A 17,477-nucleotide genomic window follows, 5' to 3' on the forward strand; every position below is an offset into this window, starting at 1 on the left:
AACAAACTTCCAATAAACATTGAAACAGGCCTCAATCGAAGAAATTAATATGTATTAACCAAAGTACGACCCGTTAAATTCAAAACTCTTTTCACCATAGAAAAACTTATTACACCTAATTCTTCGTATCTTCGTGAAAAGAGAGCCCTGCATCTCGAAATCCCTCAGAAGAAAAGTAAAAAATCCAAGAAGCTCGCAATAAACACTGAAAACAGGCCTGAATCTAAAAAAGCAGCGAACCGTCGTACGAAAAGTCGTCGCGGTGAATCGATCCTCGTTGCCATCTTATCGGGCTTCTTCTTCCTCCGCCCTCTTGATTTTCCTTCTCCTCGATTCGCTACATATAGCCCCGGCCAAAGGGTGGTCGGAGGCGCCGCTGGGTGCAAGTTCACGCGTCGCGACTCCTGGCTTGTTCCCCTTGCCTTTCTGTGTGCGCCTCTGTATACCGTACACACCTACACACACTTCTCTTTCTCTCTCTCTCTCTCTGCATACGTGTGTGTGTGTGTGTGTGTGTCAGAACGTAGAGAGAGGGTGTGGGTGGGCGTCCCGGCGCTTTGTGGCGCGTTGAACCGCGGCCCCTTTGTCGTCGAGAGAGAGAGACAGAGACAGAGAGAGCAGAGAGAGAGAGAGAGAGAGAGAGAACGAGCCCTGGGGGCTGTGTAGAGACGCTTGGCCGCGCGGCAACACCGAACAGCCTGGCCCCACCCTGTGGACGGCGCTGGCACAATCATCTCGCGGAGATCAGAGAGCCCAGCCCGCGGGCAGCTTGTTATAAACGGCTTCTGGACGCCCGGCCAGGTTACAACGCCATGGATCACCTAGCAAAGAGCGAATTAACGCTTTTGACTCGCGCCTCGTCGTCGCTTTGCGTGCTCCAGACACACGGCCAACTCCGAGGAACAGTACTACTGGATCCTCTTTTATCTTCCCGCTTAACAGAGGGTGAATGTTGCTTTTGGAAAATTTGTTTTTCTTTTTTCTCTTTTTTCTTCTAGGGACTAGCTTTGTTTGTTGTTTAGATTGCTACCGAGGTGGGAGGATGTGTGGAGTTATTAGGGAACGGTTGTTGCGTGATTTGGTATAGTCGGTGGAAGAGATGTAGCGAGATCGTGTTACTTGTTTGAAATTTGAAGGAGAATTAATCTGAAGATAGGTTTGAAATAAAACATTTTTTCTTGGAAAAAGTATTTTTACGTTTTTTAATAGTGTTTAACCCCTTGACGTATGATTTATTTTCCTGACTGCGCATCTAAGCGTCGATTTCTGATGTACTGTAGATTAATTAAATTTGACAATCTTCAGTTTTACTAATTAAATCGAAAATTGGAGTGGAAATTCATTTTTGTTACCGATGTTACTGTTTTTATCTAATCCTGACCAAAATCTGTGACACGAGTCTGACTCGTTAATATAGGGGTAGGGGTTAACGAGGATTTCAAAATATCTAGAAATTATTTGAAATTTTTGCAAAATTTTTGCATCGATATTTGCTAGCCTAATTTCAATATTTTTTCTACATTTCTCTTTTATTCCCGCGTGACGATACCGTAGTGATATTAATTTCTCGATAAATTGCTGTTTATTAGTTGTCACTTCTTATGTAATTCTAATGTGTAGGATGCTTGAGGCTGTTTTATCGCGAAGTTGCAAGGAAATTCTGTGCAAAGTGTCGAAATTGTACACTACATAGTTCGATAAGTTGACTGGAATTCGATTCGAGCAGACACAATCATTCCGCAGAGTTCAGAGATTTAGCCTGGGGGTGGTTTGATGTAAACGGCTTGTGGTTTCGACGCCTCGTTAGATTGCAATCACCATGGATCAGTTATCAAAGAGGGAATTGATGGTCTGGTTCGCACGTGTGGATCGTTCACCCTGCGATAGCGTTTTCAGATCGAAGAACAAAGGATATTACAATACAAACGTTTTTCGAACTTCGATTATCTCCAACTTCCAATTATCTTCCGAGCAAAATAAATATTTTACAAACTGAAAAATACACTTGGCAATTATCGCTATTCTAATTCTCCGGATCAAGTTGAAACCAATTTAACTAACGTTCTTCTACTGTGATTAAAGTATCCAGTACTTCACAGATGTTCGTTATCTCGGTTAATAAATTCTTCAACTCGTTGCTCGATGAAGATAAGCATGATAAAAGAAATGAAGGAAATTATACATCGCTACTTGTATAATTAACCCTTTGAAACCTGAGCAATTTTTTCTTCAGTTTCATCTGGAAGTCAATCTCTTAAAAATTAAAGAAAGACTTTGGACCATTAACAACCTAACCTAACTGTTTCAAATCTGAGCGATTTTTTCTTGAGTTTCATTTGGGAGTTAGTCTCTCACAAATTAAAGAAAGACTTTGGACCATTAACAACCTAACCTAACTTTTTCAAATCTGAGCAATTTTTTCTTGAGTTTCATTTGGGAGTTAGTCTCTCACAAATTAAAGAAAGACTTTGGACCATTAACAACCTAACCTAACTTTTTCAAATCTGAGCAATTTTTTCTTCACTTTCATTTGGGAGTCAATCTCTCAAAAATGAAAGAAAGACTCTGGACCACTAAAAACCTAATTTTTCTTGACTTTCATTTGGGAGTCAATCTCTCAAAAATGAAAGAAAGAATCTGGACCATTAAAAACCTAATTTTTTCTTGACTTTCATTTGGGAGTCAATCTCTCAAAAATAAAAGAAAGAATCTGGACCACTAAAAACCTAATTTTTCTTGACTTTCATTTGGGAGTCAATCTCTCAAAAATGAAAGAAATAATCTGGACCATTAAAAACCTAATTTTTTCTTGACTTTCATTTGGGACTTAATCTCTTAAAAATGAAAGGAAGAATCTGTACCATTGAAAAACGTTTCAATTTTAATATACAGGTTAATTTACAATTTTTAAAGGGTCAAAAGTATAAACGAGTGTCAGTGCACATTCACACACCTAAGGATTAAACATTTCTAAACCACAGTTTGACAAGCTTCTAAAGCAAACTTCGCCAAAATTCTCTGAAGTATCTCTGAAACCGCTAATCCACCGAACTCAATCTCCAGTCTGCCAGCAGAAATTCGCACACTGTCATAGCAGATTCCTGTGATCCTGGCCCAACCTCTTTTGACTCAGTTCACACTTCACAGGGCAACGCGAAAGGGAACGAATGAGCCACGGACTTCATGAAACTACGCGGCGACGCGTGCTGGCCCCGGGCCACTTTGCGGCTCTCGCGTGAAATTGAAATTACAAGCTTCTGTCTGTCGCACGGGACAGAATTAATTTGCTGTTTCCATCGTGATTCGTTCTCTTTTGAGGACGTCCAATTTTTATAACACCGTTCGAAGGAGATTTCAGAGTTATTAGGTCAATCCTATACAGTTCGTAACGAAAGCGAAAAATATTTTACAGCGACGAAATATCTCTAACAAAACAGTGAGGAGAAGTTGCGGAACCACAAGGCTGTTACACTTTTTTCACAAAAATTAAACGTACGTTTCAAATATCGATCTAACTGAGGAGAGTCCCGAAATGTAGGTAAATCATCGATTTTGATGAAACTTACGTAGGATGTAGTTTTTAAAAAAATATTTAACACGTATTTTTTGTACACGTTGAAATCTATGCTGAAGATGTGAAAACAGCCTTCAAATTTGAAGATACAGAACGTATTTTCCGGAATATTTGAAAAACTATTAGGTTTATAAAAATCCAATAAATTGCAGAGATTGCTCGTTTCTAAACGAAGAATTCACTTATGCAAATACCTTCGAACAAATTCATTTGTTTCAATAATACATCAAAAATCGGCATATTTTTATTAAATTTTCTTGCAAAATGTTAATCGAAACGCGGATAAATTACAATTTCGATTATCGACGTCGCAGCAAAACTGAATACATTGGCAATTTTCTCTATACGAGATGAAGTCGTTAGGTACGTATGATCGTGAAGTTTCGTAAGGACTCGCAGCACTTTTACAGCCCTCTTCCTGTCACGCCTCTTAAAACTACGCGAAAAAATAATACCCGCTCCTCGAGACACCACACAATCATACATCTACCCTTGGCGATCCTAAAACCACTTAAAAATTGCCGAAAAAAAAAAACAAGAAAAAATCCTAATCGTGGTGGCGCACGAAGGCTCTCTAGAGCCTTGTTGTTCCACGAAAGGAACAGCCACGGGGGTAAGAGGTTAGCATCCAGTCACGGATATCGACCCCCGTTTTCAACGGGTCTGCCCAGTGGCCAGGAAAAGCGACTCTAAGACAACTGGTAGAACAATAAAAGTACTCCTCCCTGTTTCCACGTCCGCCGCGAGTGTGCCTCGCGTGACTTCCTGACCCGAGCCAGTCGACCAACCCTCGACCTCTCCTCCCTTCGCACCGTCCTGTATACAGGGTGTTCCGCGGTTAAACCGACAAGCTTCGCCAGCGTATTCAAGAGGTTGTCCTAAACAGAAAATTTTATACTAACAATGAACCATTGTTCGGCTCTATCGTCGAGAAATCGACCGAAATGCTGACACATTCTGAAATTTTCAATTTACAATCGTGCGTAAATTGATCGAGCGATCGTAGCTGAGTACTGAAAAGTTCGGAACCCTTTCGTGTTGAGTTAAGGGTTCCTAAAGATGACCTAATAGTTACGAGGTGGATGAGGAACGCCGTTGCGCTGTTTTCACCTCAATTTATCAAGATCTAAGTGCGATGGTCGGCGTACAACTCGCCCGGAAAATACAATCGTTTTATTCGCTGATTGTTGGTAGAAGAAACACTGAACTGAGGTTTTCACATTGTTAGGACAGGGAGACAGGAGTAGAGACAGATAAAGACAGAAGTAGAGAAAGTGTTGGAAACGGAAATTTGTAGAAAGGGGGGCCCGTTCTCAATTCCCACAAATTGCAATATTTTCAAAAAATTTTAGTCACGTCATCTAGTATACTAATCCTTCTAACTTCTCAAAAAAACTCAAGTCGTTCGATCCAATTTAAAAAAAAAGTTATACTATTCTAAAGAGTGTCCGAATATTAGTAAGAGTGTAGAATATTAGTAATGTTTATTTGTCTGATTATTCGCAGCTTATATCACTGAATCTAGAAGAATCGACGTGCAGTATTTTCTACTTGCAACAACATTTCGAACATTCTGACGAGGTTTGCCCGTTTAATCGGGGAACACCCTGTGTAACACATACATGTATGTCTGAGGGCAACCCTAACTTCCCTATGATAATTACGTGCTCCGGAACGGCGCGTGCCTTGGCAGTTCGCTCACGCGCCCGATCACGTATGCCGTGACTATCATACACCTCGACACTCGTAGGTAACGACCCCTACGCCCGGATCTCCGGGGTAATGGGCGTTTGGAAAAGTGCAATCGAAAGTATGGTTGCCGCGATTCGACGATCAATTGAAATCAGCAGTGGAGAGTTGAACGTAGACAAACTGGGATCTCCCTCAGGTGTTTGCGGTTATTGTCTCGGCTGGCTATTTCGAGAATGGTCCACTTTTAGCGGAAGTGCGTTAGGTGTGCCGAGGGTTCGGAGGTTCTTGGAAGAATTAGGACAACGAAAGAAAGCTGCTGTTTCGCTGGAAGTGGGTGAGCAGAGAATTCTTGAGAAGATTGTACTGCCAAGAATTGGATATTTCTAACAAAGGAGAGTGCTCAGATTGTGAATTGTCGATTTTTATGAAACTTAAGTATAATTTAGTTTTCGAAAAAATATTGGACGCGTATATTTTTTCACGTACCAATATTGAAATTTAGGGAATGAAAATAGCCCTTAAATTTAGGATTGTGAAATTTGTTTTCTTGATTTCTGGAAAATTATGGCATAACAGCAGCAGACTTTTGATATAAATGTTTAGAAAGATTTTAAACTACTTATTGTAAGGAACAACGGCAACGTCAGAGGCATACAGAAGGAATAATAGAATTATCCAGTGAACAAGATACTTCTGCATATCATTCTCCACATTTTGAGACCAGAAATTTATGATCCTCCGTGAACAATGAAAAATTACCGGTACACAATCAAGCTGATATTTATCACAGAGCTTTAAATCAACCACAGGGCGCAACTATGCATCAAGGCAGCGTTAAGAACACAAACAACGAAATGCAATTGCAAACGCAATGGTTGTTCCTTCAAGAACAACAGCTTTTATCGTTTCACAGCGGCTGTTAACTATTTTCTTTGGTGCATTACGTGGTTCGTGCTCGGAGCAATATGTTTTTGTTCATCAGATTACGACTGGCTGTAGCAAATCCCGTTTGTAACGACGTGTTACGCGGAGCGAAATTAATCGTTTCCTAATTATCGCATAGCGTGAACGCGACACATACACACATACATATGTATATGTATGTATACACAAAGGGTGAATGAACATAGTAGAAGAAAAAGGACTCTTGTCTCGCCGGAGAATCTTAACGCGTGGAGGATTTCCTTTTGCATGAAATCCCGTCGCCGATACTAGGCGTAATGCTTATCGAGTAGAGTTCAATTAATACCAACACGAACGTTCGCACGCTATTGAACCGTACGATTTGTACGGTGAAAACATCTCTCCTTTTGCACGAAACTTTAGGTAGAGATCGCTTAATAAAGTTAATCGCTGTGTACCTTCGCTAATTTTCCTCGTGCAAGTGGGTAGATTGATGATATTTTCGTTGGTCGGTAACGTAGATTCGTTATCGTAATATTTAGGAGAAAGAGATTTTAGGGAACATCGTTTGAATCGCCGTGTGACTCGTGTAAGACTCGAGATGATGCTCCTTTCAAGTTACCAGACAAGTCACGAAGTTATCAAGCTTCGTACTTCGTGTAAACGAGTCATTAGTTGTTTTTTTTTTTAAACAACTGGCACTCGTGATACACGTTGCTGTACCATGCACAGTTTGCTGTTGACGATCTGTAACTTTTTTCGATGAAAATTGAGGTTAGAATTGAATCGCTATTTTAACCTCAATTTTCATTGAAAAAGACGAGGATTGCCAATTTGCAAGTTGTTGTATTATGTATTGTTTGCTACTAGGGGATTCTTCGTTTTTTCGATGAAATTTGAGGTTAGAATTGAATCTCGACATTAACCTCAATTTTTATTGAAAAGTCGAAGATTGCTAATTTACACGCAGCTGTATTATGCACTGTTTGTTGTTTGAAAATTGAGGTTGGAATTCACTCTCAGTTTTCACTGAAAACATCAAGGATCTCCAGTGGCAAACAGTGTACAATAAAACAACGTGTAAATTCCAGCTTACGTAGCTAGCAAAGAGATCCTAAGCCAAGGGGTTACACAATCTTGTACAAGCATCGATGTTCGCAAATAAAAAAGCTATCACGGCCGACAAGTTTATCAGAGGGTACGGTCCAGTCTGGTTTAAGTAGCATGCAGCTCGTGTACCCCTTGATAGACGTTGAACGACGCACGGTTAAAGTGGAAACGCAATCGGCGCGCACCCCAACAAGGAATCGGAGATGAATACAGGCCGATACCAGAGGGAGAGAGTGGAAATGCGGGCAGCGATGCGTGAACGTGTCACGCATAGGCACGTGGCCGTGTATGTACTAGCGAGAAGGCATAATACGAGCGACTTCGACGTGTCTCGACGACCCCTCCAATATGCTACCGACGTTTCTTTCCACGTTCCCATTCTGCCTCCACGTTGTATCGGCCAGAAGAATAATATTGTGGCTAAGACACGACCCGGTTCACTTCTCCTCTCTGGGAAACGTTGTTCAATGTCGAACCATTCAATTCAAATGAAAAACATGGTTTTGGGAATGGTACTGTGTTTGGTGTGACTGAAAGATATTACAGTTTCAACGTAGGATTATTAATAACTGAAAAATGTTCCATTAAGTGTTCAGAAGAATATTTATTAAATATGTATAAATTGTAACTCTACAACTGAGCCACTCTTTTCATTTGTTTATGCTGTATATTAGGTAAACTAATTTCAGTCAACAATATTTTCCACAAAAGTATATTTTACATATTCATGCTGATGTCGATAACGTTGATTAAAGTACTCAAAGAATTGTACTCACCGGTAGAAGTCACTCAGCAGATTCCTCGCCGTCAACTTCAACGTGTAGATAGTATAGATAGTAATCTCGAAAATCCAGGTCGAAATAATTTAATATTAAACGTCCCAAATCCTGTTAGCTGGGATTCCCGGAAAAACGCTAAGCACAAATGCCATTCTTCCTTCTCTTCCTGCTTCCCCCACTCGACGTCTGCATTCAGTAGCAAACATTTAATACCATCGACTCCTTACCCAACAATAAATTTAATATCACGAAACCTACCTAATTACCCTGATCAACGTAATCGCCACTACATCGAAGTTATCCTTTCAAATACGTTGATTGTCGTCGCGGTGTCGTAATTGTTGCCCAATAAAGTTCGTCGATTCCTCGATACAGTGATGAAAAGAGGGGGGGGGGGGCACAATGCGACGACGGTGAGTCGTTGGAGGAGATCGTCGCATCGAAAATCGAACGGACAGGGGCCATAATTCTATCAGCGGCATTGTTTACCGGGCGAAAGGAGGATCGTCTGTCCGTTCAGCCATTTTTATTGTCGTAAATCTGGCAGCGTGAATGTGGCGGTCACGCGCCGTTTCCCGGTGACTTGTTGCCCACGATCCATGTCCCCCGGGTTTTCGTGGCCGTCGGCCACGAGCCTGCGAGCCAAACCCGTGCCAGAACTCTGCTGGATCCGGTCGGTTCCCCGTACTTCCTGACTGTCCCTTGTCCCTCGCCCCTCTCTGCTTGAAAAGTCGCTGCTCGTGACATTGTTGCCGTACGGGGAACAAGGTTTCTATATTTCACCCTTCTAAGGAGGGGAATTTTCAAATCTATCTGTGAAATGATTTAGTAAGTTAGAGTTAATTTGGAGTTTGATGCTTTGGGACAGTAATGACATGTGTAATGGCGGTAATAATGACGGGATATCGAGAGGTTTACTGTAAGTGAGTTTAGTATTGAATTAGAGGGGATACGAACCTGGGAGTGTCGGTGAATGTGGAATATTCTTGAAACAGGTTAGAAGAGGAATTTTGTAGACTTGAATGAAACTGTTACACAGGAAAAACTGATGGAAAGTAATGACGTTTTGAAGAATCGTAATTGTTGCGTAGTCTCCTTGGGATAGCTGCGCGTCGGTGATGCGCACGAAGAAATTGGCGCGCAATTAGCAAGAATGTAAATGCGCGCGAAATTTAAATTAGTTACTGCTATAGAACTATTGTTACTTTGTTTTCACTACACTTTAAAATCACATATACACACTAATAAGTAGACTATACTTATTAACCTAAGAAAACAATAAAACTTCCACTTCTTTATCACACTGTTACCTACGGAACGTCCCTGAGAGCTCATACACAGTCGTAAAATCCGATTTTTACGTGACCTGATACCGACGAAGAATTTCGCGACCGCTGCCGCTCCGAGGATTAAGTAGGGAGCACGCTAATCCCTGCTACCTTACGAGCCACTCGTTTTCCAGCGAGCACGGTTAAAGGGTCGCGTGCTACGCTCGCTTGCTCATTATTACGCACCGCACGGGCCGCCGGCACACGGCCACGGTGTGATTTATGCCCGAAATAGGCACGCCGTCCGAGACGGGTGTGTGTATGAGTCAGTGATACCACTTAAGGCCGAATCGCAGAGTGATGAATTGACTTATTGTCGGACGTAAATAAGAGCGGCGGGTGCCGGTGTTTTAACCTCGTTCAGACGCGATTAGACCGATAGCTTTGACCCGTGTACGGTCCTGTATTCAATTATTCCATTCACCGCCTCTTTTTGCCTTGGTCGGTTACGCCTTCGCCATTAAACACTGACTACGCAGTGTGGTAAACATTGCAACTTTGAAAAACGAAATTCTATACATCGATTCACGTCAATGTAGGTATCTTAATGTACGAAAAATTGGAAATAAATAACTAACAGCTGTATCGAGCGTAGGTTTTAGGTTAGGAGTGAAATATCCTACGAATTGTTTTAACTTTCAACCCTGTATTTATGTTTAAAGTTATTCCACGTCTAGTTATAAGCAATTAATAACAAAATGCTACAAACGTACCTTAATCTTTTTATAAATTCCCCCTGCGTACATAATTTTTCATTATTTTCACGAGAACTGACGCGCTACACGCTAGATCTTCAGCGTTTACAAGCGTGCTAGAGAACGAGGCAACGATGGAAAAATTCTGCGACGCGACACGAAACGGCAATCGCTTAATTATGATTAATCGTGGCTTTACCGAGAAAAGATCGCGTTATAACGCGCCGACCGATTACGCGGTGCAAGTCGCGCACTGCGATTGGCTTGGTCGCGCGACTTTAAAGAGCGACTTGCGTGCTACGCTCGTTTCCTTGCTTTCACGCATCGTATTGGAACCCGCAACCCTCTCGATCCTCCTCGCTGATAACGGTTAAGACCATCCTCCTCAGACTGCCTCCCGTAAATAGCTTTATTGCTGTAATTAAAATTATCGCTGCGATGGTTAAGCCCTGAGTATTACGTCATTTTCTTGCTCCATCTATTTTTTATTCCTTTTCCATTTAAGCATAGTTCACTTGAACTTATAAGATTGAAATTTGTATAGATTTAGATTTTTCTTTATTTATATACAGGAAACTTTTTTAGGAAAATTGAACTGACAATGCAATGTATCATATTAATAATTGTATTTGTGTCTTCAAAAAATCTCCACCTTTCTTCTTTACTCCAAACACAATCTCGTTGCTATTTCAATCAATTTCAAAGAAAAGAAAATAGGTATTAACACTTTTTGTGAAGCCCCCTGTAGCATTACATCCTTTATCCAATTAGAGTGACAAATTTCTATCTATAGGGTGTTTGTACACTGAATACTAGTACTGTAAAAAGTAAACATACATTTTACAATACCCTGTACACTATTACTGCTCAAAAAAATGACCACAAAAATATACTGGGTTATCTGAAAAATTTCAAAAAAAAACCCTGCACAACACTCTTCGTGGAAAATCGGAGCGGAACAGAATCGACTCCCATTAAAAGGGGCAAAGACAATGTCAAGAAGATTTAACATCCATAGCGGCGCAAACGAAACCGGAAATCCCGATATAAGAGGCTCCTGGGTAAAAATTACGTTGGAGGGGGCGACGGAAGCGAAGCAGTAACGATAATTGTGCGAAGCTGCGCATCGGAGCTGACTGAACAGAGAGGCATGCATTTGGAAGTTGCCCAAAGTTTCTGTCCCCGAGTCGGGGAGGCGACGCGACGCGGAGGAGGAGGACGGGTTCTTCCCCTCACGGTATTGTAGCGACGACGGCTGAAACAGCCAAAGAGTGCAGCAGCTCGGAATAGCGGGTCCTTTGATCCTCCCTCGAGGAAGCTGTACGCCGCCTAACGGGATTACCCCGCCCCGTGTAATTGCTCGTGAATGCGCAGATATACGCGCGACAATGGGAGCACGTCGATCCGACGGTGACGTGACGTCTGACGTATGCGTCGTACCGTAGACGACTTCTCTGTGTGCTACTGACCTCTGAACTCTCTCGCTGCACAAGTAACACACAGAGATCTTGAAAAGAACGTAGCTGCCGGGATTTACCAGCAGATATCGGTGCATTTATTATCATCGGCTCGTGGAAAAATAAATTGAAAATGTAGAATATAGTTTTTGCATGTGAGGCTTCGTTTTGGAGAAAAATTACTTTGAAAATTTGACAGCTAACGGGTGTGCCAATTGTAAGTCAGCATGGAATTTGGTTTGGAAATTTGTTTTTGCAGACTGTCTATGAGCTGTTGGAAAGATTAGACAGGTTAATAGAAGGAAGTTAATGGGCCTTCTATGAAATAGTCTGGAGATATTAGACTGTACAATAGACGATTGACGGAGGAACTTGTTGACCGACTGAACAGCTTGATTGGCTTGGCTGGTTCTTCACTTTGCGCCTGTGGTTAAATAGGTCACATGTAGCTGGAAGTTTCTGCTCTAAATTGTTTTATATTTTGTTTGGAATATTGTAGAATCATGTAGGATGTATCACGTGTAATGAATTGGAATAACAGCTGGAATAGGAATGCAAATGAAGTCCTGCTTGGCAGGTGAAGCTTTCAAACCCTAACTTAATGTACCATAACACCAACTGCAGTCTTTTCATATATTTGTAACATTTGCATTCTCCTGTATACTGCAAAAAATTTTTTTTCATTTATATCTATTCTATTGCCCTTAAATTTTAAAAAGTAAGGTTAGGTTTATATCTGTAACATTTCCCTTAAGTTTGAAAAAGAAAAGGGGTCAAATTGTGGAGCATCAAGATTCTCTGTTATCTTGGTGTCAGAATTCGCCTTCTGACATGGAAGGATGTAGCCCCGCGGCTGCACTGATTGCGGCGGACCCCACGACCTGGACCCGAGGCGTCGAATCCCTCGTCCAAGGCTGTCCCGCGTCCCAATCAGAGGCGAAATCAAATTGTTTAACACAGCGGACACCAACTGCTATTTAGAGGCAGCATCTGCCTCGCACAATCAAACTGCAGGATTCCTGGGATGCTCCTATCGCCACGACTGGAAAAGAAAAACAGAATCGATTTACCGATGGACCTCTTTTATAGCTGTGCTCTTTTTCGACGTTCAATTCACTCTCGATTCGACCTATAAATTTCGATTAGAACACTCTTTTGTGACACGGCAATTTTAAATGGGAAATTTGTACAGAATCCCTTTTCTTACATCCCAATATTTTTGTAGTATTGTTGTTTGAAAATTTCATTAATTTCAAGATCTAGCTGTTCCCAAAATCACTGCAATTCTCTCAAAATACATTATGGACGCATCGTTCTAAATGGAAAATTTCACGACAGCTAATTTCTCCATTATCAATCTTCTGATACTTAAAAATCCTATAATTTAAATTTCATTTCTTCCTAAAATTAGTCTAAATTTCTCAAAATCCTCTAAAAACTCGTCGCTAATAATAATCAACGATCAAGTGGAAAAATTTCCAAGAAGATAGACGCGTCACAGTTTCACATTCCACTTGCAAAGACCGAGCTACACTGCGAGCAGAACCAATTGCCGGGCGATTACCAGTTTCGTCGGTTTTCGGTGCAACGGGAAGATGAAACCGATAACGCGATACCGGACGACAGGCGAGGGAGGGAGAGATTTCCCGTAACGAGAGCATATAACGAGGCGAAATTAAGGGGCATTGTGCCTTAAACAGATTGCAGAGTGGCGCGAACGTGACCGTTGGCCATGTTTCCCCGTTGCTCGCACGTATACACACGCGAGCAGAGCGAGAGAGAGAGAAGAGGCTGATAAGGCGTAGGAGAAAGCATACGAAACGTCGATGGAACGTGAAGAGGGGAGGGAAACGTATACGGACCACTCAGCCCCGTGTTTGCCTACACGGAAATCCTCTCTAACGGATTCTAACGCTCGACCGAGCTTGTACTTTTTCATCTTCGACGAACCCACGATTTTCCCTTGCATCACCCTTTCCATCCCGATTCTCCATTCTCTGTCTCTCGTCCTCGACGTCGCGTCGACGCCTCTGAAACTCCTTCGAAGATAGGAGAACGTTCATTAGAATAACGATTGAGTTTGACGTTCACGATGGTGTGAGAAGGATATGAGTGTAGTTTGGTTCGTGTATATAGATTCTGTAGCTCAAAGCTAGACTGACAGAAGTATACTATATTATACTCCTGTCCCAAAATAAGTGTCACATTCTTATTTCGAATATTAAGAGTTTTTCTTCAATTGTCAAGTGAATTGTACCAACGAGGACGTCATTTTTGTTAATGGTACAGGGCAACCTAAAAACGACACTCGATAAGAACATCATAATTTTCACATGACTTTGAACAATGTAAACATGTAAAAAAATTTCGATGAACCTCGGAGATCCTTTTTTATCGTGCACTCTTTCAGTCGTGTTTGCTTTACATTCAATACCAGTGGAAATAATTTCGATGTTTGCTATAAGTGTGACACCCTGTAGATTAAGTTTCTTGAAGATCTTCGAGCTGTTGATGAAGGAACGCTAAATTAATAATGATTCTTCTAGAGGCTTCAAGTCCTTGATAATTTTAATACTTAGCTCAGTTGTTTCCTAGGATATTAGAGGCTTCGGATCTTTGATATTTCGGATTCTCTTCTTTTTCTTGTATTTTTATGAAAGAGACAGAGTGCGTTGATGATAATTTACCATTGTCCTTTTCCAGGATACGGGAGCAGCTTGTTTCCTAGGATATTAGAGGCTTCGGATCTTTGATATTTTGGATTCTCTTCTTTTTCTTGTATTTTTGTGAAAGAGACAGAGTGCGTTGATGATAATTTACCATTGTCCTTTTCCAGGATACGGGAGCAGCTTATCCAAGTCAGCACTGGACACGCACACCCACCTCAGGCAGCCTGGTATGTAGTAGGTAGATATTTTTGAGAAGTTACAGCACTACACCTTTTTAATCTACGGTTGAAACAGGACAAAACCATTCGGTCAAATGAGATTCGAACGTTTCTTAAAACTCCAACTCTTTGATCCAAAAAGCGAAGACCGGAACAATCTAGCAAGGAATCTTCAGTACACCGAAAATTCTCTGTTTTTTGAAACTTTGCAATTCTGCAGTGAAGCTCAATAGCAATACCAGGCAATTTTTAAAACAAAGATAGCGGAGGATGGTTCTTTTCTTTGAACGTCACAAATTTAATTGCAAATTTTTCTAGAGGCATGAAAAATCGTTAAATGTTCATTTCAAGAATTTTTCTTATCTACTATGTGTTTCAAGATATACAGAGTTAGAGAAACACGCGTGAATCTTTAAGGGGTGTTTTCACCCCTAAGAATCGAAAAGTAGCAAAAAAAAACAAATTGGGCGATACTTGAAATAAATTTGCAAAATTGAAAAAAAAATCGAAATTTTTGGAATACACGTAAATGTGTAAATTTACTAAATTATATTAGAAGAACGATAGGTGTACGTACAGAAGGGAGTCTAGAAAAACATAAAAAAGTGATCACGAGGTAGAAAAGAATGGAACGTTCACGCGTGACCCAATCGACGACGATTTTCCTGGGGCAATTGCACGGAATGACCTTCACGATTATTACGTTCGTCACTAATCACGCAAACCCCCTCGTTCCCGGCCGGACTTTTCACCGCCACGCCCAAAAATTACTCCTTCCGACTGATCAATAGCTTTAAATAAGTGGCCCGGGCACGGTCCCTACGCTTCCGCCACCTATTATTACAAGTATTAAAAATTAAACGGTGAAATCTAAGGATAGAATCTAATCCATTTGAAACAGAGCACACCATACTTGATCACAGGAGAAATATGAACGTTTAATGACTCGAACTTTTGCATCGAACACTTTGCACGAGATTCTAAATCAATTTAAAGAATACGGTTGATAAAATGTTTATTTATTTTATTATTTTACCAGGCAAATCCACCGATCTTCTCTCAGTTTGGTGAATTTTGTTTGCAACGTTAGTCTGACAGGATCAGAGAGACCCAAGTTAAATGTTTACTTTGAAAATTGTGCAAATGATAGTGCAATTTCATTTTATATATAAGTATATTTTAAAAAGCAATAAAAAACTTAGCAAATGAATTTAACAAAAAGAAAAATTGTAGAACTGAAGTTTATTAACTCTTTGTACTCCAAGCATTTTTTGATAAGATTAGACAGTAATTTCAGTGTAATTTTGCAGTGAAACTTTTGAAAATTCAAAGATTTGTTAAGAAAAAAAATATTTTTAATATTTAAGTTGCATTACTTTGATGATATTGAAGGAACTTGAATTTTACATTTCAAAGTCCTCCAGAGTAATTAAGTATGTCGCCATAACAGCGCCTTTGGAGTGCAAAAGGTTGATAGAATGAAAATTATTGGTTTGTCAGATCCCAACAGAATAACTAGAATCCAGTAGGAAACGATTCCTGTAATCATAAATGCCAGCTATTAGTAAATCAAATATCCGATAAATTAGGCAACACCATATGCGAAAAAAAGGTTTCTATGCTTGAAAAGAAAAGGGGAAAAGATTTCTAACATTTTTCATCCGAATATTTTGCCCTCTTTTCCACGTTCAACCACTAAAATCAGCATATCATTATCATCAGTTCACGGTCGAAGGTTTACCATCGACCAGGTTCGATTTGCATAAGCTAAAGGGTGAATAGAAAATCCACGGAAATCACGATCCAATGCAAATTGGTGCAAAATTTTCGTTAGAACGAACAGGGTGTACACGGGGAAGAAGAATGATTCTACAGGGTGTTTCAAGTTTTTACCAACAAACCTTGCCAGTATCTTCTATGAATACCTATAAATAAATAAGTCAAGTTGCATTAAAATGCATTAAAGTAACAATGTTCAATTCTAAAGTACAAGAAATGAAGTTTCATAATAAAAAAAAGTATCAAACCTTAATATTTTAAATATGAGTAGATACTTTTGCTTGCTCTGTGTTTAATAATTATCAGTGTCCACTTATTTTTCAGACCCACTGTATATTTATACAACATTTTCCTCATAAATAAAAAAAGTTATTTGAAAATTGAAAGAAGAGGTTGAAAATTGAAAACTGAAAAAAAGTGAAAATTTCTGAATATTAAACAAAAGAGAAACGGAAAGAGAAAAAGATGTTTGACGGGGAAAATCCGAAACACCCTGTACACCGTAGATCTCCGAAGTTCGAACAGGGTCACGCAGGCAATACAGGTTCAGATTGCCCATTTTCTTGGCTGACCAGCTTCGTAAAACGTGGAATCCTGAAAGAAACAGTGGCGTTTCAGTATTTCTCTCGGTGGTTCCGGTTCCCCCCTTACCGCTGCATCCCTCTGTTCAGCAGATAAATGGGTGTACCGCGCCCCTTCCCATTATTAACTTGTAAGTGAATTACCGTTCGATCGAAAGGCGATCACTCCGCCACGCATTTCAGGGGATTCACCGGGCGAAACGACCTTTGAGGTCCGGCAATTCACCAACCATCCCCATCGCGTACATACGTCTGGTCCCCTATCATAATCGGTGAAACGTATTTTTATGGGAGTTCGATGAATTTCAGCACGAATCTTCCGCAGATTTTTCGCTCTTCCTCTCGCGTTCTTGCTTTTCCTATTCCTCGGCGCTGATACGATCGTTTCCGGTTTCGTAGCTGAAAGAAGATTTTTCAAATCTTGTGATTCGTATCTGACTGATTAAAATTGATCGGTGTATTCACATAACATTATGATCTTAACCCTTTGAAATCTCTGAGCAATTTTTCCTCCACTCTTGTTTGGAGATAATTGATAAAAAAAGAAATTCAACACTGAGTTTAGTTAGGTACTTTCTACATTTCTGTACTTAGGCCAGTTTGGAATTTAAAGGATTGAAAGTTCGGTTCAAACGAAGAACGAAGTTGGTTTTTTGGGCATCTAAGGTTTAAAACGCTGTGGAAGAGAAGCG

The 17,477-nt window shown here is 40.5% G+C and overlaps 1 protein-coding gene across 1 annotated transcript in view; it reads left to right on the forward strand.

Moving 5' to 3' along the window:
• Nucleotides 1-17,477, forward strand: part of LOC108574307 (DNA-binding protein D-ETS-3) — a 62,072-nt gene that overhangs the window by 41,516 nt on the left and 3,079 nt on the right. Inside the window, exon 4 of the mRNA XM_017936874.1 lies at nt 14,375-14,434. Within this exon, the coding sequence (XP_017792363.1) occupies nt 14,375-14,434 (60 nt within the window). The remainder of the gene's footprint in view (nt 1-14,374; nt 14,435-17,477) is intronic.

The sequence above is a fragment of the Habropoda laboriosa genome, unplaced genomic scaffold (assembly GCF_001263275.1).
Source record: "Habropoda laboriosa isolate 0110345459 unplaced genomic scaffold, ASM126327v1 scaffold176, whole genome shotgun sequence".
NCBI classification, from domain to species: domain Eukaryota; kingdom Metazoa; phylum Arthropoda; class Insecta; order Hymenoptera; family Apidae; genus Habropoda; species Habropoda laboriosa.